General features: G+C 39.1%; 1 protein-coding gene across 5 annotated transcripts; it reads right to left on the bottom strand.

The window, feature by feature from the left end:
- Positions 1-4,090: 4,090 nt before the first annotated feature.
- Positions 4,091-23,267, bottom strand: LOC114828893. Of its 5 annotated transcripts, XM_034287603.1 has the most exons (14): positions 18,074-18,116; positions 17,490-17,537; positions 16,312-16,359; positions 13,963-14,010; positions 13,113-13,148; positions 12,879-12,971; positions 8,613-8,628; positions 8,477-8,505; positions 8,272-8,379; positions 5,461-5,476; positions 5,325-5,353; positions 5,120-5,227; positions 4,357-4,391; positions 4,091-4,237 (listed from the first exon to the last, which is right to left on the bottom strand). In XM_034287603.1, the coding sequence occupies exons 1-13, from the start codon at positions 18,087-18,089 to the stop codon at positions 4,372-4,374; spliced, it is 615 nt and encodes a 204-aa protein (XP_034143494.1). In that variant the 5' UTR covers positions 18,090-18,116; the 3' UTR covers positions 4,091-4,237; positions 4,357-4,371. The 5 variants fall into 5 exon arrangements, with proteins under 5 accessions (XP_034143494.1, XP_034143493.1, XP_034143495.1 ...); XM_034287602.1 differs by lacking the exons at positions 4,091-4,237; positions 4,357-4,391 and having other exon boundaries at positions 4,424-5,227; XM_034287604.1 differs by lacking the exons at positions 4,091-4,237; positions 4,357-4,391; positions 16,312-16,359 and having other exon boundaries at positions 4,424-5,227.
- Between the last annotated feature and the right edge of the window lie 57 nt (positions 23,268-23,324).

Here is a 23,324-nt window from a genome sequence, read left to right as displayed (position 1 = left end):
GTGAAAACTCAGTTGATGGAAACTCAGGGTTCACGGTTTCAAAGAGCCAGTTCAGAGTTTCTCTGAGTCAGTTACTACGGCAACATACTCCGTGAAGATAATCTGCTCACTAGCAGGTTTTGTTCAACTAACCCTGGGTTTGTCCAACTCTGTAACTCAAACCTGCCATCTGAATATGTCAGACAGGGCGTGTCCTTTTCTCAAAGAGCCAGTTGATATTGAAGCACAGATACTCTGCATAAATCTCTGTCGCTTGGATGTTGTGTGAATGTTGCGTTGGGTTGCACCTGCATGCAGTTGTGCTCATAAATTAGCACACCCTGGCAGTAATTGTGAAATTCTGGCATTGATTTTGAAAATATGACTGATCATGCAATTAAAAATGTATAATAATTAAGGATGGTGATCTTATGAAGCCATTTATTATCACATAGTTGGCTCCTTTTTAAATCATAATAATAATAAATCACTGAAATGGCCCTGATCAAAAGTTTACGTACCCTTGAGTGTTTGGCCTTGTTACAGACACACAAGGTGAAAATGGCAATTAAAGGTTAATTTCTTAATTGCAATAAGTGTCTGTGTATAAATAGTCAATGAGTGTGTTAGCTCTCACGTGGATGCACTGAGCAGGCCATATACTGAGTGCATCCTGAGGTAATGGAAATTTATAAAGTTGGATAAGGCTATGAAAAGATATCCAAAGCCTTACAAATGTCAGTTAGTACTGTTCAATCACTTATTAAGAAGTGGAACATTTGGGGATCTCTTGATACCAAGCCAAGGTCAGGTTGACCAAGAAAGATTTCAGCCAAAACTGCCAGAATAATTGTTCAGGATACAAAGAAAAACCCACAGGTAACGTCAGGAGAAATACAGGCTGCTTTGGAAAAAGACGGTGTGGTTGTTTCAAGGAGCAAAATACGACAATACTTGAAAAAAATTAGCTGCATGGTCGAATTGCCAGAAAGAAGTAATTACTGCGCCAGTGCCACAAAAAAGCTTTGTTACAATATGCCCGACAACACCTTGACACGCCTCACAGCTTCTGGCACACTGTAATTTGGAGTGATGAGAGCAAACTAGAGCTTTTTGGTCACAACCATAAGGGCTATGTTTAGAGAAGTTTCAACAATGCCTATAGTGAACAGAATACCATCCCCACTGTGAAGCATGGTGGTGGCTTAATTATGTTTTGGGGGTGTGTGACCTCTAAAGGCATGGGGAATCTAGTAAAAACTGATGGCAAGATGAATGCTGCATGTTATCAGAAAATACTGGCAGACAATTTGCATTCTTCTGCACGAAAGCTGTGCATGGGACACTCTTGGACATTCCCGCACGACAATGACCCTAAGCACAAGACCATGCTGACCCTCCAGTGTCAAGGTTCTGGAGTGGCCATCAGAGTCTCCAGACCTTAATATCATCAAGCCACTCTGGGGAGATCTCAAACATGCGGTTTATGCAAGATGACCAAAGACTTTGCATGACCTGGAGGCATTTTGCCAAGACTAATGGGCAGCTTTAGCACCTGCAAGAATTCGGAGCCTCATAGACAACTATTACAAAAGACTGCACACTGTCATTGATGCTAAAGGGGACAATACACAGTATTAAGAACTGAGGGTATGCAGACGTTTGAACAGGGGTCAATTAATTTTTTTCTTTGTTGCCATGTTTTGTTTTATGATTGTGCCATTCTGTTATAACCTACAGTTGAATATGCATCCCATAAGAAATAAAAGACATTTTTTGGAAAATTTTACAAATGGTACATATATTGCCAATTCTCCAAGGATATGCAAACTTTTGAGCACAACTGTAAATATTACACACACACACACATTATATACGTTTTTGACGAGTAGAACACTCAAGATGAAACTTTTTTTTCCCAGTCAATACTCACGCATTGAATCGGTAAGCAATTTCCTGCCACGCAAGCTCACGTTCATTTGGTGCTGCAAATATATTGCTAGTTTTCTTGAATATATACTCATATTATACATAGGCATTCATTGATATTTCTCACTCCACTCAGGAGAAGTAGGCGGATCGAGCCCTTTTTCTCCTGTTGCCATCGTGAAACATGTTATCTGTGTTCCATTGATGATGGCTTATCTCCTCATGCATGTGCTTGACTCAGGGTTAACTCAGATTTGACTAAACTAATTGTTACCATGTGTTCTGAAACTGTCAACTTAGAGTCAGTCAACCCAGATTTGTGGTTTAAACTCAAACTATGTTAATCCTGCTTTCTGAAATACCCCCATTGACATTAAGCCCAGGTTAAATTGAAATAAGAAATTGTTCCTTAATCTTGGTGCATATTATATGGATATTGAATGATTTAAATTAAATTAACTTTAGTTGTGAATATGCATTCAATAAATTGATTTTATTATTAAAAATGTAATATACAGTGGGGAGAACAAGTATTTGATAACCTGCAAAATCGGCAGTGTTTCCTACTTACAAAGCATGTTGAGGTCTGTAATTTTCCAGAAAATAATCCAGAAAATCACATTGTGTTATTTTTAAATAATTATTTTGCATTTATTGCATGACATAAGTATTTGATCACCTACCAACCTGTAAGAATTACCTGTATTAACTGCACCTGTTTCAACTCGTTACCTGTATAAAAAACACCTGTCCACACACTCAATCAAACAGACTCCAGCCTTTCCACAATGGCCAAGACCAGAGAGTTGTGTAAGGACATCAGAGATAAAATTGTAGACCTACACAAGGCAGGGATGGGCTACAGGACAATAGGCAAGCAAGCTTGTTGAGAAGGCAACAACTGTTGGTGCAATTATTAGAAAATGGCAGAAGTTCAAGATGACGGTCAATCTCCCTCAGTCTGGGGCTCCATGCAAGATCTCACCTCCTGGGGGATCAATGATCAAGAGGAAGGTGAGGGATCAGCCCAGAACTACATGGCAGGACCTGGTCAATGACCAAAAGAGAGCTGGGACCACAGTCTCAAAGAAAACCATTAGTAACACACTATGCCGTCATGGATAAAAATGCAGCGCACGCAAGGTCCCCCTGCTCAAGCCAGCGCATGTCCAGGCCTGTCTGATGTTTGCCTATGACCATCTGGATGATCCAAAGAAGGAATGGAAGAAGGTCATGTGGTCTGATGAGACAAAAATAGAGCTTTTTGGTCTAAACTCCACTCGCTGTGTTTAAAGGAAGAAGAAAGATGAGTACAACTCCAAGAACACCATCCCAACCGTGAAGCATGGAGGTGGAAACATCATTCTTTGGGGATGCTTTCTGCAAAAAGGACAGGACGACTGCACCGTATTGAGGGGAGGATGGATGGGGCCATGTATCGCGAGATCTTGGCCAACAACCTCCTTTCCTCAGTAAGAGTAATGAAGATGGGTTGTGGCTGGGTCTTCCAGCATGACAACAACCTGAAACACACAGCCAGGGCAACTAAGGAGTGGCTCTGTAAGAAGCATCTCATGGTCCTGGAGTGGCCTAGCCAGTCTCCAGACCTGAACCCAATAGAAAGTCTTTGGAGGGAGCTGAGAATGTCCACATTGCCCAGGGACAGCCCCGAAACCTTAAGGATCTGGAGAAGGTCTGTATGGAGGAGTGGGCCAAAATCCCTGCTGCAGTGTGTGCAAACCTGGTTAAGAACTACAAGAAACATATGATCTCTGTAATTGCAAACAAAGGTTTCTGTACCAAATATTAAGTTCTGCTTTTCTGATGTATCAAATTACAGACTTCTACATGCTTTGTAAGTAGGAAAACCTGCAAAATCGGCAGTGTATCAAATACTTGTTCTACCCAGTGTAAAATTCTTACTCCAATTCTTACTCCAAATTCCAAACGCACCTTATTTAATAACCATTAGGGAAGGATGTATCATACAGGTGACAAAATAGACAAATTCAGAACATTTCACAAAATATACTGAGGGGTTTAGCACTGGACACTAAAATAAATCCAATAAATTAATAGATACAGATATTATGGATATCAATGTCATGTAATAAAAACCCAGATGTAAATGTGGAATTAAATTAACGTGGTGTTTGATATAAACAGAGGACTTCATGTTAGAGAGTGTGTATTTATTTATAGACCTGTTAAACATCGCTACAGAAAGCAAATAGATTCAGTGTTTCTGCAGAAGACTCTACAACCCTTCTTTCTGGGCTGAGGTTGCTGGTCTGTCAGGGATTGAGCAGTGCACGTGGTATTTATCAGACTGGAGGGGAAAAGAAGTGTCACGTCAGGCCTTTGAAACAACGGTACTGTAAAACGATAGGGGAAGTTCTATGTAAGCGTAAGACCAATCTGAAAGTCCTAAAAAATGCTTGAACTTACATTTTCATTTTTAGATTAATTCTCTGCAATAGGACCTGTACAACAGAATGAGCATTAACAACAGGTTGTGTGTTTGCTATACACAGGAAAAATAGAGGCAGAAAAATAAGCGTAATCACAAAAGTACCAAGATGTAAATCCCAAATCATATAGGTTATTAGAGAGGCCTTGCTATATCAGCATAGCACCCTGCATTCCACTTCTGGCTTCACGCTGAAGCTAAGTGTGGTCAGGTCTAGTCTGTCCCTGCATGGAAGACCAGATGTTACTGGAAGTGATAATGTTTCATTTTGGATTTTAAATGGTGTTCTGACTCTGTGGTCACTTAAGAGCCCATGCACTTCATAAGGGAAGGGGTGTGAACCCTGGTGTCCAGTCTAAATTTCCAGTCTGACCAACTAATCATTCCAAGCTTTCAGATGGCTTATTATTCCCCTTTTCTACCCCCTGTAACATGGCAGGGCAATAAATACAAAATATACTGCATTAAAATAAACAAATACAATTTGGCCTAAGGACCAAAATTGAAAAAAAGTTTGTCTAAGTCACGTCACAATATTTTCATCCTCATAGATTTTTACCCAGTTGCAATCTGAAAAATAAATGTTCATGTTATAACAGACCATTTTGCAATTATATTAGAAAATATTGTTATTTATTCCATATTGCTCATATTCTTTATAAAGCATATTGGCATGTTCAGTTTTGCATTGAAATTAAATAATTGACTGTATATAATTGTGTGTGTTAAGTATTATATCACCTGAGGGCAGGAATGTGGACGGTACAGAAGTGATGACAGAATAGAACCCATCATTTCCTGAATCCACCATGCCTCCACTCCTCATGTCTCCCATCACCAAATCTACAACTGGAAATGTAATGTAAAATGAATGACAATGTGTTTGTACATGAGTGTGGTACTGTTAACAGTGTGTGTGATGTTTAGTGTATTTGTTGGTCCATACCTTGGTTGTGATCATCCTGTTGGACAGATCTATAAGCAAAGAAAAAGGTATTTAAAAAGGTTCTAATAAGAATAATTCATAATGGACAGCAAATGTTTGACTGATAAATATAAAACACAACAAGGGGAAATCTTACCTCTGAGAAGAGTTCTCTGTAAAAACAAAAAGAGTGACACTATTTATTATATTGAATATAAAGAAATAAATATTTCAGACCTCTACATGCTTCGTAAGTAGGAAAACCTGCAAAATCGGCAGTGTATCAAATACTTGTTCACCCCACTGTACCTGAAACGTTCAAGGATGGAGGCAGTAAGAGAGAGCGCAGGGAGAACAGAGAATATTTAATAAATGAACGAAATCAAAAACAGAATACAGGATTACCCACTGGGAAAGACAGGAACAAAACAAAACACAGGGCAGAACCACCGTGACGAGGAAAAACAGAGCGCAATAATAAATGAAAACAGGTGTCTGTGATGAAGTTAGGGTGAGAGGGCGATAGATTCACAGAACATGAAAATGCCATACAATCCAAAATGACTAGTTGACAAATGCCCTTGTATACTAGCCTGCAAAAAAGTACATTTGAAACAAAACATGGCAGCAAATATTATTTTTTTGCCCTCTTTAGCATCAATGACAGCCCTGAGGCCCTGAATTATTGGAAGTGTTAAAGCTTCCCATTCGTCTTGGCAAAATGCTTCCACATCATGCAAAGTCTTTGGTCATCTTGCATGAACCGACAATTTCAAATCTCCCCAGAGTGGCTTAATGATTTTGAGGTCAGGAAACTGTGATGGCCACTCCAGAACCTTCGTCCTTTTTCTGCTGGAACCACTGGATGGTCAACTTGGCCTGGTGTTTAGGGTCATTGTCGTGTTGGAAAATCCAAGAGTGTCCCATGCGCAGCATTCATGCAGAAGAATGCAAATTGTCTGCTAGTTTTTTGTGATAACATGCAGCATTCATCTTGCCATTCATTTTCATTTGATTCCCCGTGCCTTTAGAGCTCACACATCCCCAAAACATCACTGAGCCACCACCATGCTTCACAGTGGGGATGGTATTCTGTTCACTATAGGCCTTGTTGACCCCTCTCCAAACACAGCGCTTATGGTTGTGACCATAAAGCTCTATTTTAGTCTCGTCACTCCAAAATAGAGCTTTAAGGTACTGACAGGCATTTGCAAGGCTTTGGATATCTTTTTATTTCCTTTTCATACATACATTCATACATCTTCTTCCGCATCATCTGGGGCCGGGTCGCGGGGGCAGCAGTCTAAGGAGAGATGCCCAGACTTCCCTCTCCCCAGACACTTCCTCCAGCTCTTCCGGGGGGACACTGAGGCGTTCCCAGGCCAGCCGGGATACATAGTCCCTCCAGCGTGTCCTAGGTCTTCCCCGGGGTCTCCTCCTGGTGGGACGGGACCGGAAACACCTTCCCAGGAAGGCGTTCTGGAGGCATCCGAAACAGATGCCCAAGCCACCTCAGCTGACCCCTCTCAATGTGGAGGAGCAGCGGCTCTACTCTGAGCTCCTCCCGGGTGACCGAGCTTCTCACCCTATCTCTAAGGGATCGCCCAGCCACCCTGCGGAGAAAGCTCATTTTGGCCGCCTGTATCCGGGATCTTGTCCTTTCGGCCATGACCCAAAGCTCATGACCAGGCCTGTCTGATGTTTGCCAATGACCATCTGGATGATCCAAAGAAGGAATGGAAGAAGGTCACGTGGTCTGATGAGACAAAAATATAGCTTTTTGGTCTAAACTCCACTCGCTGTGTTTAAAGGAAGAAAAAAGATGAGTACAACTCCAAGAACACCATCCCAACCGTGAAGCATGGAGGTGGAAACATCATTCTTTGGGGATGCTTTCTGCAAAGGGGACAGGACGACTGCACCGTATTGAGGGGATGATGGATGGGGCCGTGTATCGCGAGATCTTGGCCAACAACCTCCTTTCCTCAGTAAGAGTAATGAAGATGGGTTGTGGCTGGGTCTTCCAGCATGCCAACGACCTGAAACACACAGCCAGGGCAAATAAGGAGTGACTCCGTAAGAAGCATCTCAAGGTCCTGGAGTGGCCTAGCCAGTCTCCAGACCTGAACCCAATAGAAAGTCTTGGAGGGAGCTGAAAGTCCGTATTGCCTAGGGACAGCCCCGAAACCTGAAGGATCTGAAGAAGGTCTGTATGGAGGAGTGGGCCAAAATCCCTGCTGCAGTGTGTGCAAACCTGGTTAAGAACTACAGGAAACATATGATCTCTGTAATTGCAAACAAAGGTTTCTGTACTAAATATTAAGTTCTGCTTTTCTGATGTATCAAATTACAGACCTCTACATGCATTGTAAGTAGGAAAACCTGCAAAATCGGCAGTGTATCAAATACTTGTTCTACCCTGTGTATACTTCTAACTCCAAACGCACGTCCCTGCATGGAAGACCAGATGTTACTGGAAGTGATAATGTTTCATTTTGGATTTTAAATGGTGTTCTGACTCTGTGGTCACTTAAGAGCCCATGCACTTCATAAGGGAAGGGGTGTGAACCCTGGTGTCCAGTCTAAATTTCCAGTCTGACCAACTAATCATTCCAAGCTTTCAGATGGCTTATTATTCCCCTTTTCTACCCCCTGTAACATGGCAGGGCAATAAATACAAAATATACTGCATTAAAATAAACAAATACAATTTGGCCTAAGGACCAAAATTGAAAAAAAGTTTGTCTAAGTCACGTCACAATATTTTCATCCTCATAGATTTTTACCCAGTTGCAATCTGAAAAATAAATGTTCATGTTATAACAGACCATTTTGCAATTATATTAGAAAATATTGTTATTTATTCCATATTGCTCATATTCTTTATAAAGCATATTGGCATGTTCAGTTTTGCATTGAAATTAAATAATTGACTGTATATAATTGTGTGTGTTAAGTATTATATCACCTGAGGGCAGGAATGTGGACGGTACAGAAGTGATGACAGAATAGAACCCATCATTTCCTGAATCCACCATGCCTCCACTCCTCATGTCTCCCATCACCAAATCTACAACTGGAAATGTAATGTAAAATGAATGACAATGTGTTTGTACATGAGTGTGGTACTGTTAACAGTGTGTGTGATGTTTAGTGTATTTGTTGGTCCATACCTTGGTTGTGATCATCCTGTTGGACAGATCTATAAGCAAAGAAAAAGGTATTTAAAAAGGTTCTAATAAGAATAATTCATAATGGACAGCAAATGTTTGACTGATAAATATAAAACACAACAAGGGGAAATCTTACCTCTGAGAAGAGTTCTCTGTAAAAAAAAAAAGAGTGACACTATTTATTATATTGAATATAAAGAAATAAATATTTCAGACCTCTACATGCTTTGTAAGTAGGAAAACCTGCAAAATCGGCAGTGTATCAAATACTTGTTCACCCCACTGTACCTGAAACGTTCAAGGATGGAGGCAGTAAGAGAGAGCGCAGGGAGAACAGAGAATATTTAATAAATGAACGAAATCAAAAACAGAATACAGGATTACCCACTGGGAAAGACAGGAACAAAACAAAACACAGGGCAGAACCACCGTGACGAGGAAAAACAGAGCGCAATAATAAATGAAAACAGGTGTCTGTGATGAAGTTAGGGTGAGAGGGCGATAGATTCACAGAACATGAAAATGCCATACAATCCAAAATGACTAGTTGACAAATGCCCTTGTATACTAGCCTGCAAAAAAGTACATTTGCATATGTGATTCATCACAGCTTAAAGACATAGGATTTATATTAAACAATAATAAAGCATATATATGAGTTGTGCTCAAATTTTGCATACCCTTGGAGAATTGGTAATGTATGTACCATTTGTAAAGAAAACATGAGTGAGCAGGGAAAACACTTGTGCCATTCTGTAATGAACTCACATTCAACTGTAGGTCATTACAGAATGCCACAATCATGAAACAAAACATGGCAGCAAATATTATTTTTTTTGCCCTCTTTGGCATCAATGACAGCCCTGAGGCCCTGAATTATTGGAAGTGTTAAAGCTTCCCATTCGTCTTGGCAAAATGCTTCCACATCATGCAAAGTCTTTGGTCATCTTGCATGAACCGACAATTTCAAATCTCCCCAGAGTGGCTTAATGATTTTGAGGTCAGGAAACTGTGATGGCCACTCCAGAACCTTCGTCCTTTTTCTGCTGGAACCACTGGATGGTCAACTTGGCCTGGTGTTTAGGGTCATTGTCGTGTTGGAAAATCCAAGAGTGTCCCATGCGCAGCATTCATGCAGAAGAATGCAAATTGTCTGCTAGTTTTTTGTGATAACATGCAGAATTCATCTTGCCATTCATTTTCATTTGATTCCCCGTGCCTTTAGAGCTCACACATCCCCAAAACATCACTGAGCCACCACCATGCTTCACAGCGTTGTTACAGGTAGTGGTGTCAAGATGGTGAGGCACGTAAATATTACACCATACCTTTTGACAGTCCCCCGATCACGTCCACAGTAATCCATACCGACATTTATGAAAGGTGGCTTATCTGGTATCAGATGATCTTCTGGCAGATTAGCAATTTTTTCTTCTCTGACTTGGCCTCACAGTCTCTTGCAGACTGTGCATTCTGATATAAGCTTCCTGATGTCTGAGTTTGCTTGAGGAATCCAATATTTTTGTCTTAGCTATGACAGCATGTTATTGCACCCACACTGTTCAATTTTTTCATGCATGTCACGCATGAGGAGAATGACAACTGTTGAAGTGTATGGTATGTTTAGTTTACAACAGACCATCTGTTTATCCGTACACAGGAAGTCACGTTCAATCAAAGCTTGACAGTAATTAACCAATGGGCTCACAGTACAGGGATGTGTATTCTGCTTGGGATGTCGATAAAGTAGAGGACAACCAGAAGTTTCTTTGAGATTGAGTTAAGATTGAGTGAGATGACATTAAGTCTGTAACATCATGAACAATGGATAATTGTATGCTGCAATAAATAAATGAATTACTCTCTCCCCATGATGACCGGGAACGTGACCATTATTTCAACCACAATATGAAACGGCTGATTTATAACACAACTCTGAAGTGTTTTGAAAGAATGGCTAGATGTTTTGCATCATCTGGGATGGCAGATCTGTCCAGTTGGCCCCCCAACTCTCAAAATACCAGGATGTGGGATCAAGCCTCTACAGCTGACTATTTCTCATGACTGACTGATTACTGTGGAGAGCCTTCACGTCTTCAGAAAACCATTGATCTTGACTATATTGGACAATTTCTGCTTCTGCAATCATCAACGGTTCCAAGGTAAGCGTTTTCTTTGCCATAGCAGAATATAGGCAAAACATAAGGCAGAAAGACCCACGGATATACAACAACTGAAGACAGCTGCAATAAAGGCCTGGTAAAGCATCACAAAGGAGGAAAATCAGCATTTGGTGATGTCCGTTGTTGAGAAAAAGGGCAGAGTACAGGAGATGAGCCGAAGGTTTCGGGAGCAGCAGCCGACGAAGAATCAACAATCTACACCAGAACCTGAGACGGATGATATACAACTACCCCCCCCCCCCCCCCCCCCCGGTGTTTTTGTATGCACCGAACAAAGACCCCAGTAAAACAAAAAACTTTTAACAGCTCTGTGAAGAAATGGGGAGGGCCAACATAGACCCCAAATAAGGACTATTGGAGGGGTGGTAATGTCGGGGTCATGTGATAAAGATAAACCAATCATTGAACAATGTTGTATAATATGTATATCTTTCATACACGAAGGGAGGGAACTGAAAGATAATATTAGGATAAATCAATCATTGTACAGTTACATAAAATGTGTAACTCCCTCATGAACCTCATGAATAAAAAACGTTATAAAAGGGCCTGGAGGGTCAAATAAGGGCGCTTTTTTGCATTTGGATCGAAGACTCGAGAAGAGTTGATCTGACTCTTGGTTATGGGATCCTCCCGGAACCTGGCGCTGTCTTTACAAGTGATCGACTAAATAAAGATAGGAACTTGTAAGAGCTCTTTCTCCCTCTTGGTCTCTGTGTGGGTGTGTGATTGTCAAATGCTTGATCATAATTCCTCTGCCTCTGAGCTGCAGCCCTGTTTTTACTAGAGACAGTCAGTGAGATTCCGCGTTCTCCATAAATCAAAACTTAGACCTGGAGATGATATCAGTTTCCCGTCCAGGTCCCTTGCAGGCAACTGAGAGAAAGGGGTAGACACGATCGTCAGGGAGAGTGTGTTTGGTACCAGTTTGCTCTAAGGTTGGGTAAAAAATACATTCATTCCTTGAGGTGTTTGTTCTGGGTTTACTATAAGGTAAGTATTTTTTAATAGAATATTATAGGGCAAAAAGGAAGTGGGTTGACCAGGGATTCATTCCCGAGAAGGAATACGGAACTTGAGTCCCCGCCATAAAAAGATTTGATCTCTGACCCCGCCTTAGTGGAGAACACCCAGACAGACAGAAGATCAGCATTAGTTAGATAAGATCTTTAAAAGGATTTAATAAGGTAAGTATTTTTTTATAGAATATTATAGGGCAATAAAGAAGTGGATTGACCAGGGATTCGTTCCTGTGAAGGAATACGGAACTTGAGTCCCCGCCATAAAAAGATCTGATCTCTGACTCCGTCTAAGCGGAGAACGCCCAGACTGACAGAAGATCGCATTAGTTAGATAAGATTTTTAAATAGGGTTTGTGAGTTACAGCTGGGAAATTTGTTGCCAATAAGATAAATCTGGTTCCAGACTAAGTTCCAGTAGTGTTTAGCATACTCCAGGCACTTACATGTAGGGAGTAAAGACAGGAACATCTTTTTTTCTGGAATACCATCCAAATAATTTGTTGGAATGGAGAATCCTTCTTGACTTACGACAGCTCAACACACTTTTCCTTCATTTGATTTAGGTGTGCTCTTATCTTTCCCATGTTGAGATATAAGGGAATATGGCCTCTGTGTCACCTTATATTCATACCCCAGTGAAACAGGAAGTCATGGATTATTGCTTGAAAGTTCCTAAACACTCAACTTCAATCTAAATGGAAGAAATGCTTCAGTTCAATTTGGTTAAAAATCATTTCTGGGGGTGCCAATAATGGTTTTGCATTTCTTAGAAATAATTATTTCTTGATAACAGATTTTCTTTTATTCACAGAGGAAACTTACTTACAATTAAAGGTTGGATGTTTCCAGTTTTTTTCAGTGTGAAATTAAGCTAATTCACCAAAAGGTAAATTTGTTTTACTCTTATTTACCAGGGGTGCCAATAATTGTGGAGGGCACAGTATATTCCCAAAAGTAGTAGCGGGATGAGAAACATCAAAGCCTTCCAATCTAAGGGAATAAACCAATGACAGTATTCTTCAGTGTCTAAAGTCATTTCATCTGCCTGTACAAATAAGGCACTTACGGGTGTTGATTAAAAAACAGCAACACAATTCTATAGAAAGCTCTGTACTGAAGTCATTGACACTTGCATTATAGTGACAAAGTTAAATGTTTGCAAACGATTTTACAAGACTCAGTATCTGAAGTACTCACTGCTCTTCCTGCAGAGACAGAAAGCTGTCAATCCCAGAAGATACAAGCCCAATCCAGAAGCCACACCCCCTGCTGCCAGCCATAATAGTTTCACTGTTTGGTTACATTTGGAGAGTTCATTAGGTCTCAATATCAGTGTCAATACATTAACAACAGTCAGGTGTTAGAAGACCACCTTGTTAATGTCGTAATGTTTCTGAAAAGACAGGAAGTCAACTAGAGAAGGATACATACCAAAATAGCGCTCTTGATGGTTTGAATTTTGACGTCCTGTGTACAAACCAGAAAGAGGCGGTTAAACAGACAAACACCCCAACATAATAAATACCTTTGAATAAAACTGTGGCCACACTCATTTTCAGTTGGTCAAAGTAGAACTAACAAAGAAACCTGATGAAAAGAAAAATTATTGGATCTAATTATCTTATTTGGAGGATTTTATCAATTAAATATAAACCTCTTTTGTGAGGCGTGTTATGTTCCTACCGAACAACCTGAAATGTTTATGGCCCATACAAAAAGATAACTAATTCAAATATTCCCACCCAGTGACCAAAACAAAAAAGGTTAGTGGTAAAACATTGTTTCTGGTGGCCTAGGGTAGAAGAATAAGTAAGACTCTAAAGAACAACTGAAGGTGTAGCTCTCTTAAAGTGTCTCATTAAAGTGTCTCATTCCTACAAAAGTTTATTCTTCTACAGTGGGGCAGACTCCATTCCTAAGCAGTGTGTTGCCAGCCACTACTAGATGAGATGAGGTTACCCCATGAATAAAAAGCTTTATAGCCAATAAACCTGCAACTCAAACAAAAGTGAAAATGTATATATAGAATTTTAAATATTTAAAAAGACTCTGGGGTGAGCGGGAGGACATATACGAGTAATATTCCCTGTAATATCTTAGCTGTTGAATTACAGATGTCCAAAACTCTTTAGCAACATTTTAGGGGATTCTTAATACAAAACATCCACATTACAAATTAAGCCTTCTAGCGACACACCAAAGCATACAACGAGAAAATGAGGATGATATAGCCACTCTGTTTCAGTTCAATCAGCTAACTAGAATAAAGGGACCAATATACCAGATGTAGATTTCATTGCAGTGCTAGGGATCGACGAAGGGGTGAACCCTGTTGAGAAAAGAAATGTTTTTCATATATAAGTACAAAAATATGCATCTATGAAAAGGTTTATTAGTTTGAGCTTTAGTGAATTAGTGTCTAACAAAAATGAGATGACAACTTGTTAGATGGCCCATTGGTAGTTTGGGGTTCAAAGTAGAACTAACAGTTGAACCTGCTTGTAAGCAATACAAGTTAATACAACAGACCAGAGGCCTAAGCAGAATTATTTTGCTGGGTGGGCCTGCAGAAATGTAATCGGGCAGATAGTCCTAAAATCATAGATGTAGTATTTTTATAGAGTACAATGTCAAAATTGTTGCTCAATCTAGATGGGCTAAGCTCTTATGTGGATGGGCCAATTCCACACAGGCCCATCCATTGCACATGTCCCTGAAATATACTCTGTGCACCAGCGTAGTGAGGAACTTCCACTTTTGTCTAGAAGTCGGTATTGCAGTTTCCGGTTTACTTACTAATACTCATCCGCATTAGTAAACACCTAAACTCACAACAAGATGAGTGATGCTGTTGTAGGAAAATATAATGAAATATAACCTGCGTGACTCATTTAAGTTTCAAGGTACAAGTGGGGCATCATTTTAATCAGGAGAATGTCCTCTTTTTAATAAAATATGGCTTGCGCCATTCAATGACTTCAAACGCTAGACTAGAAGTAGTCAGAAAAGGGGATTTTTTTATATACTTATATACTTGCGCCATTCAATGACTTCAAACGCTAGACTAGAAATAGTCAGAAAAGGCGATTTTTTATATTTTCCATGTAACGCAGGTTTATGCACAATTAATACCATATAGGACCAGATGTTTACTTCCTATGCCAGTTGTTATTTTTCAGTTTCGTTGTGAAATGAGGTTACAGTAGTAAAATAAAAGAGGAGACATGTTTTGGTGCTTTTTTGAGGCTAAGGAATTTTAAGCTTAATTCAGGTTGAAGAGGTTGAACGAAGGTTCGTTTCAATTCACTTGCTATGGGGACGTGCTAGCGTTCCAGCTCAGCCAGAGTTCTTTTGCTGTTTTTGAGGCTAGGGTGAATTTTTATGCATTCTACTGTCCTGCCTAATACTACACTAAAAAGGAACACGTCGCTAACTAGCTTAGTCGATAGCCGGCTGGCACACCACAGTAAACTACTTACCCTCGTAGTTGTGCAGATAACTTGATACGTAGAGTTTGAATCCCTTGTTCCGCTTGCTTGTTGGAGCAGGGGACCAGGCATCAACAATTCGATGGACATCACTAATGCTTATTTTAGGCAGGCCTTAGAGACATCTACTAAAAACTGACATTTTGGGCGACGCGGGTGATCGCCTTAAGTAAACCGGAAAATTATATGCCGACATCTGGCTCAAGTGGAAGTTCATCCATACGCTTGTGCACAGAGCCTATGGACTACATAATAATCCTATTAATCTACTTTTATATACTTCTCTCCCCTCCTAATGTAAAAATGTCCAATGAAGGAGGAGATTCAAACTATTAACCTTTTTGGTTTCTGGCCCAGAGCTGTTACAATTAACTGACTAGCTATTGCTACATGCCAGAGGGAGACTGTTCATCAACAGTTATACAACAAAACAAGTTATTACACCTGAAGAAATCTAGCAGACATATTCACTTTCAGTTTGTTTCTTTGAGGTGTCAGATGTTAAAGTAGACAAATGAGTCAGACCTGGTTCAAAGCAAAGATGGATCTGGTCATACAAAAACTGTAATGTATTTCTACCAGTGTATTTATAGTAAGATGCATTCACCCTTATTTAATCAAAATCTGGAATATCACAAAACATTCTGGGTAGTCTGGGTTTAAGGCAGGCATGGCCTGGCCAGGGGGGAAGCATCTTCAAGAGATTTATTGGTCTCATTGCACTCAAGCTACTCCCCTAGGGGTCTCAGGTGCTTGCAGACCTAACTGAAGTTGTCAGGTGAGTGGGTGTGCACTAACACAAGTGGACCTACTTTATGTGATTTCCTGATTTTATTAGTGCAGAGAATAAACCTGCATTTCAGTCCAAAGTGAAAATGTATACATAATATTTTAAATATTTACAAAGACTCTGGGGTCAGCGGGAGGACATATAAGAGTAATATTCACTGTAATATCTTAGCTGTTGAATTACAGATGTCCAAAAATCATTAGCAACATTTTAGGGGATTCTTAATACGCAAAATCTGCTTTACATACTTGGCCTTCTAGCGACACATCAAAGCATATAACGTGAAAATAAGGAACACATAGCCACTCTGTTTCAGTTCAATCAGCTAACTAGAATAAAGGGACCAATATACCAGATATAGAATTCATTGCAGTGCTGGGAATCGACGAAGAGTTGAACCCTGTTGAGAAAAGAATGTTTTTCTTATCTAAGTACAAAAATATGCATATATGAAAAGGTTTATTAGTTTGAGCTTTAGTGAATTAGTGTCTAACAAAAATTAGATTGCAACTTAGGCCCAGTGGTAGTTACTCCCATAGGGGTCTCAGGTGCTTGCAGACCTAACTGAAGTTGTCAGGTGAGTGGGTGTGCACTAACACAAGTGGACCTACTTTATGTGACTTCCTGATTTTATCAGTGCAGAGAATAAACCTGCATTTCAGTCAAAAGTTAAAATGTATACATAATATTTTAAATATTTACAAAGACTCTGGGGTCAGCGGGAGGACATGTAAGAGTAATATTCACTGTAATATCTTAGCTGTTGAATTACAGATGTCCAAAAATCATTAGCAACATTTTAGGGGATTCTTAATACGCAAAATCTGCTTTACATACTTGGCCTTCTAGCGACACATCAAAGCATATAACGTGAAAATAAGGAACACATAGCCACTCTGTTTCAGTTCAATCAGCTAACTAGAATAAAGGGACCAATATACCAGATGTAGAATTCATTGCAGTGCTGGGGATCGACGAAGAGTTGAACCCTGTTGAGAAAAGAATGTTTTTCTTATCTAAGTACAAAAAAATGCATCTATGAAAAGGTTTATTTGTTTGAGCTTTCGTGAATTAGTGTCTAACAAAAATTAGATAGCAACTTAGGCCCAGTGGTAGTTACTCCTCTAGGTGTCTCAGGTGCTTGCAGACCTAACTGAAGTTGTCAGGTGAGTGGGTGTGCACTAACACAAGTGGACCTACTTTATGTGACTTCCTGATTTTATCAGTGCAGAGAATAAACCTGCATTTCAGTCAAAAGTTTAAATGTATACATAATATTTTAAATATTTACAAAGACTCTGGGGTCAGCGGGAGGACATGTAAGAGTAATATTCACTGTAATATCTTAGCTGTTGAATTACAGATGTCCAAAAACCATTAGCAACATTTTAGGGGATTCTTAATACGCAAAATCTGCTTTACATATTAGGCCTTCTAGCGACACATCAAAGCATATAACGTGAAAATAAGGATCACATAGCCACTCTGTTTCAGTTCAATCAGTTAACTAGAATAAAGGGACCAATATACCAGATGTAGAATTCATTGCAGTGCTGGGAATCGACGAAGAGTTGAACCCTGTTGAGAAAAGAATGTTTTTCTTATCTAAGTACAAAAATATGCATCTATGAAAAGGTTTATTAGTTTGAGCTTTAGTGAATTAGTGTCTAACAAAAATGTAATTGCAACTTAGGCCCAGTGGTAGTTACTCCTCTAGGTGTCTCAGGTGCTTGCAGACCTAAGTTGTCAGGTGAGTGGGTGTGCACTAACACAAGTGGACCTACTCTATGTGACTTCCTGATTTTATCAGTGCAGAGAATAAACCTGCATTTCAGTCAAAAATTTAAATGTATACATAATATTTTAAATATTTACAAAGACTCTGGGGTCAGCGGGAGGACATATAAGAGTAATATTCACTGTAATATCTTAGCTGTTGAATTACAGATGTCCAAAAACCATTAGCAACATTTTAGGGGATTCTTAATACACAAAATCTGCTTAACATACTTGGCCTTCTAGCGACACACCAAAGCATACAACGGGAAAATAAGGATCACATAGCCACTCTGTTTCAGTTCAATCAGCTAACTAGAATAAAGGGACCAATATACCAGATGTAGAATTCATTGCAGTGCTGGGAATCGACGAAGAGTTGAACCCTGTTGAGAAAAGAACGTTTTTCTTATCTAAGTACAAAAATATGCATCTATGAAAAGGTTTATTAGTTTGAGCTTTCGTGAATTAGTGTCTAACAAAAATTAGATAGCAACTTAGGCCCAGTGGTAGTTACTCCCATAGGGGTCTCAGGTGCTTGCAGACCTAACTGAAGTTGTCAGGTGAGTGGGTGTGCACTAACACAAGTGGACCTACTCTATGTGACTTCCTGATTTTATCAGTGCAGAGAATAAACCTGCATTTCAGTCAAAAGTTTAAATGTATACATAATATTTTAAATATTTACAAAGACTCTGGGGTCAGCGGGAGGACATGTAAGAGTAATATTCACTGTAATATCTTAGCTGTTGAATTACAGATGTCCAAAAACCATTAGCAACATTTTAGGGGATTCTTAATACGCAAAATCTGCTTTACATATTAGGCCTTCTAGCGACACATCAAAGCATATAACGTGAAAATAAGGATCACATAGCCACTCTGTTTCAGTTCAATCAGTTAACTAGAATAAAGGGACCAATATACCAGATGTAGAATTCATTGCAGTGCTGGGAATCGACGAAGAGTTGAACCCTGTTGAGAAAAGAATGTTTTTCTTATCTAAGTACAAAAAAATGCATCTATGAAAAGGTTTATTAGTTTGAGCTTTAGTGAATTAGTGTCTAACAAAAATGTAATTGCAACTTAGGCCCAGTGGTAGTTACTCCCATAGGTGTCTCAGGTGCTTGCAGACCTAACTGAAGTTGTCAGGTGAGTGGGTGTGCACTAACACAAGTGGACCTACTCTATGTGACTTCCTGATTTTATCAGTGCAGAGAATAAACCTGCATTTCAGTCAAAAGTTAAAATGTATACATAATATTTTAAATATTTACAAAGACTCTGGGGTCAGCGGGAGGACATATAAGAGTAATATTCACTGTAATATCTTAGCTGTTGAATTACAGATGTCCAAAAACCATTAGCAACATTTTAGGGGATTCTTAATACACAAAATCTGCTTAACATACTAGGCCTTCTAGCGACACACCAAAGCATATAACGGGAAAATAAGGATCACATAGCCACTCTGTTTCAGTTCAATCAGCTAACTAGAATAAAGGGACCAATATACCAGATGTAGAATTCATTGCAGTGCTGGGAATCGACGAAGAGTTGAACCCTGTTGAGAAAAGAACGTTTTTCTTATCTAAGTACAAAAATATGCATCTATGAAAAGGATTATTTAAAATCTGCTTTACATACTAGACCTTCTAGCGACACACCAAAGCATATAACGTGAAAATAAGGATCACATAGCCACTCTGTTTCAGTTCAATCAGTTAACTAGAATAAAGGGACCAATATACCAGATGTAGAATTCATTGCAGTGCTGGGAATCGACGAAGAGTTGAACCCTGTTGAGAAAATAATGTTTTTCTTATCTAAGTACAAAAATATGCATCTATGAAAAGGTTTATTAGTTTGAGCTTTAGTGAATTAGTGTCTAACAAAAATGTGATGACAACTTGTTAGATGGCCCATTGGTAGTTTGGGGTTCAAAGTAGAACTAACAGTTGAACCTGCTTGTAAGCAATACAAGTTAATACAACAGACCAGAGGCCTAAGCAGAATTGTGTTGCTGGGTGAGCCTGTAGAAATGTAATCGGGCAGATAGTCCTAAAATCATAGATATAGTATTTTTCTAGAGTACAATGTCAAAATTGTTGCTCAATCTAGATGGGCTAAGCTCTTATGTGGATGGGCCAATTCCACACAGGCCCATCCAGTGCACATGTCCCTGAAATAGACTACATAATAATCCTATTAATCTACTTTTATATACTTCTCTCCCCTCCTAATGTCAAAAAATCCAATGAAGGAGGAGATTCAAACTATTAACCTTTTTGGTTTCTGGCCCAGAGCCATTACGAATTACTGAACCAATTTTGCCCACAATAAGTAGGTAAACTCACTCAAGGAGATTCTCTGGAAAATGTCCCGAAGGTTTATTCCATGATGTGTTGATGAGGAATACTTGAAGTACTGCATATTCATATATTTCATTATTTTAACACATGATATTCATCATAAAAATATATGACATGCATTGTATTGTGATATTGTGAGAAGCACAAGTGAAATATTTCATGAACATATTCAGGGCACATATGTAAATATATGTTGAGAAATCCTCTACATGTGCATTTATGTTTTGCATGAGTTTTGCGTTCGGGTTGGCTTCGCCATTGCAGAATATTCCACTTCTCTGCCTTAAAAAAACTCCTGGGTTGCTTTTGCGGTATATTTTGGGTCATTGTCAACCTGTAAACTGAAGCGCCTTCAAATCGACTTTGTCGAATTTGGCTTGAATCTGAGCAGACAAAAAATCCATATACAGCCATAACTATATGACCACTAACAGGTGAAGTGAATAAAACCATGGTAAGGATCCTACGATGATCTTCTTTGGACGTCCAGGCCTTTTTGTATTGCAGAGCTCTTTCTTTTCAGAATGTACCAAACTGTTGATTTGGCCACTGCTAACGTTCCCACCATCTCTCTGATTTTTGCAGCCTGTTTTACTTGCACTGACAGCTCCTTTGACCACATGTTGTAGGTTAACAACAACAGCTTCCAAATGCAAATGCCACACATGGAATCAACTCCAGACCTTTTACCTTCTTCATTGATGGAGAAATAACAAAGGAATAGCTCTCACCTGTCCAAGAAACAGCTTTTGGGTCAATTGTCCAACTACCTTTGGTCTCTTGAAAAACAGGGGGCTACATATTAAAGAGCTCCAATTCCTAAACCCTTCCTCCAATTTGGATGTGAATACCTTAAAATTAAAGCTGAGACACTGCACTTTAAGCCCATGTAATTTTGTTTACTTTAACTTGTGTCAGTATCCAATTATTTCCAGACCTAATTCTATTTCTTCAATCAATCAATACATTTTATTTATAAAGCCCTTTTTACAACAGCAGTTGTCACAAAGTGCTTTTACAGAGACACCCGGCCTTAAACCCCAAGGAGCAAACAACAGTAGTGTTGAATTTCAGTGGCTAGGAAATTTCTTAATTCTCACTATGTAGATCTTGTATGCAATGCCACAAGAATTTCATTGTGCAGGATGACGCTGTGTTATTCATTGCATTTGATAAACTCTGAACTTTGAACTTCTGGATTTCCTTTGTTAGTATCGATGTTGATCTCTGCCTGCTCTTTTGCATGGTCATGGATCTTGAATTAATTAAATTCTACCCGCTCTGCAATTGGGACAATACCTCTGCCTCTCCCGAGTTGTATTGCGGGAGAATCAATGGAGCAACTTCTCCAAAGAGAGATTTAATATTGTGAGAAACATTTGAATACATTTGGTGGCCTACATTCACTTAGAAGAGGACTAAAGTTGAATAAAATTCCATCAAGTTAACCAGTTCAACCCGTGGAGACAAGACACATTGTAATTATTACTTCTGATTATTATGTTATAATACACAAAATACACATTGCCTCCAGATATTCTGGGCAAGGGTTGGGAATTAACATGTTCACCCCCTTAGCTGCTGTCCAAGCTTCTATTCGATCAATTCATCATCTGTGTCTTATGGTTAGAACTAAGGCTCTGTGATTGTTGGATGAACTTTCCCTTTAAGAACAACTGAAAGTTTAAATTTAACATTACCCATTATGCTTAAAGACAGAGGTACCCTTTACATTGCCAGTAGACCACAAGAATCACAAGGTGCTGTGGATCTGAACCGGTCAGAGATTTTAATATTTTTGTCATTTAGATACTCTTATCCAGTGCGAATAACTGAAGCAATTCAGGTTAAGTCTCATGCTCATGGACAAAACAATAGATTTTTCAACCATACCAACAGATTTTTCAACCTTATTCACAGCAGGTTAAAGACAAAGTTGAAGACATATCCTTCAATCTTAACAATAGATGACTTATCACACTGGTCACTCAACCAGGAAGGAATTGCTAAAGCAAGAAACAAATGATCGTGTCGTACATCCGCCCATCTCCCACCCTGGGCTGAGTCACCCTGTGGTTAACCCCAATGGACTATCTATATACTTCATAGTGACATATTTGTACTGAACAATTTAACTAACCATAGATACTATAGCATTCAAGTATATTGTATATGTTTGAAAAAAATTGACACTATTGTTTATTAACAGAGTGTTTAATATCCTCTTTGGGTTTAACAAGCTAATTAAGATAGTTTTTACAGTGGATTAAACCAAATGTAATATGTCAATGGCAGCATTATTCAATAAAATAACAGTCAACAAAAGGAATATATCTAGGAATAACAATGTGCCATTATCATTCACATCATGTCATTATGAAAAATAAAAAAACTAACATGAGACGGAAACACTTTTCACACACTGTGAAGTAGAGAGCTTTAGATTTTTTGGAAATATTTTGGACCTTTAATGTATTACCGATGTAATGTATTAACAATTGCAACGTTTCACCTCAGTTTTGAGTCTCTCTGATATGCCTTATCAAAAGGGTTGTTCTGCTTTGGTGAATGTTTAATGCCTGTGGGCTATGTTTTTCAAAAGCGTGCGGATCATTTTGTTAGGCCATTTTCTTCAGTGTTCTATAGGTTCTATTTCCAATTTTGCTATAGGCTAATAAAAAAAGAATGAATAAAACATGACCTGCTAAATTCAGCCTTCTTTGTTATCATTTTTGTAGTTCCATTATGTCTTTACTAATATCCCCATAAAATAGGAATTCTCACACCCCTAGTCAGGAAATAGTTCTGCCTCCCCTGGGTATCAAGCAGGTTTCATTCTTCTCTGAATAAAATGTAAAGCAACGATAGAGGAAACACCCGTCAATATGACGATCAATGAAATAAGACACACTTGTTATAACAATGAGATTCACCAGTTAATAATTCCTTAACTAAAAGGCCAAAATAGTCAATTAAATGTGTGCACTGGAGAAATGACTTACCGAAAATGAGGATCACCAGAAAGTGACGTCTAGCCTCCCAATCTGGTATGAACAGTGTCATTTTTGAGAGAGCCTCACTGTTAGACTTCACGGGAGATCATCACAGAGAGGATTGTTTCAATAGAGGAGACCTGTAGATGTAGGGCTTGTGAACCACAGAGAGCACACACTAACAGGACCTGTGTGGGCTGAAGTTGTTAAGAATAAGAGACTAC

The sequence above is a fragment of the Esox lucius genome, chromosome 17 (genome assembly GCF_011004845.1).
Source record: "Esox lucius isolate fEsoLuc1 chromosome 17, fEsoLuc1.pri, whole genome shotgun sequence".
Lineage (NCBI taxonomy): Eukaryota > Metazoa > Chordata > Actinopteri > Esociformes > Esocidae > Esox > Esox lucius.
The sequence above is the reverse complement of the archived record's forward strand: the minus strand, read 5'-3'. Positions and strand labels throughout refer to the sequence as shown.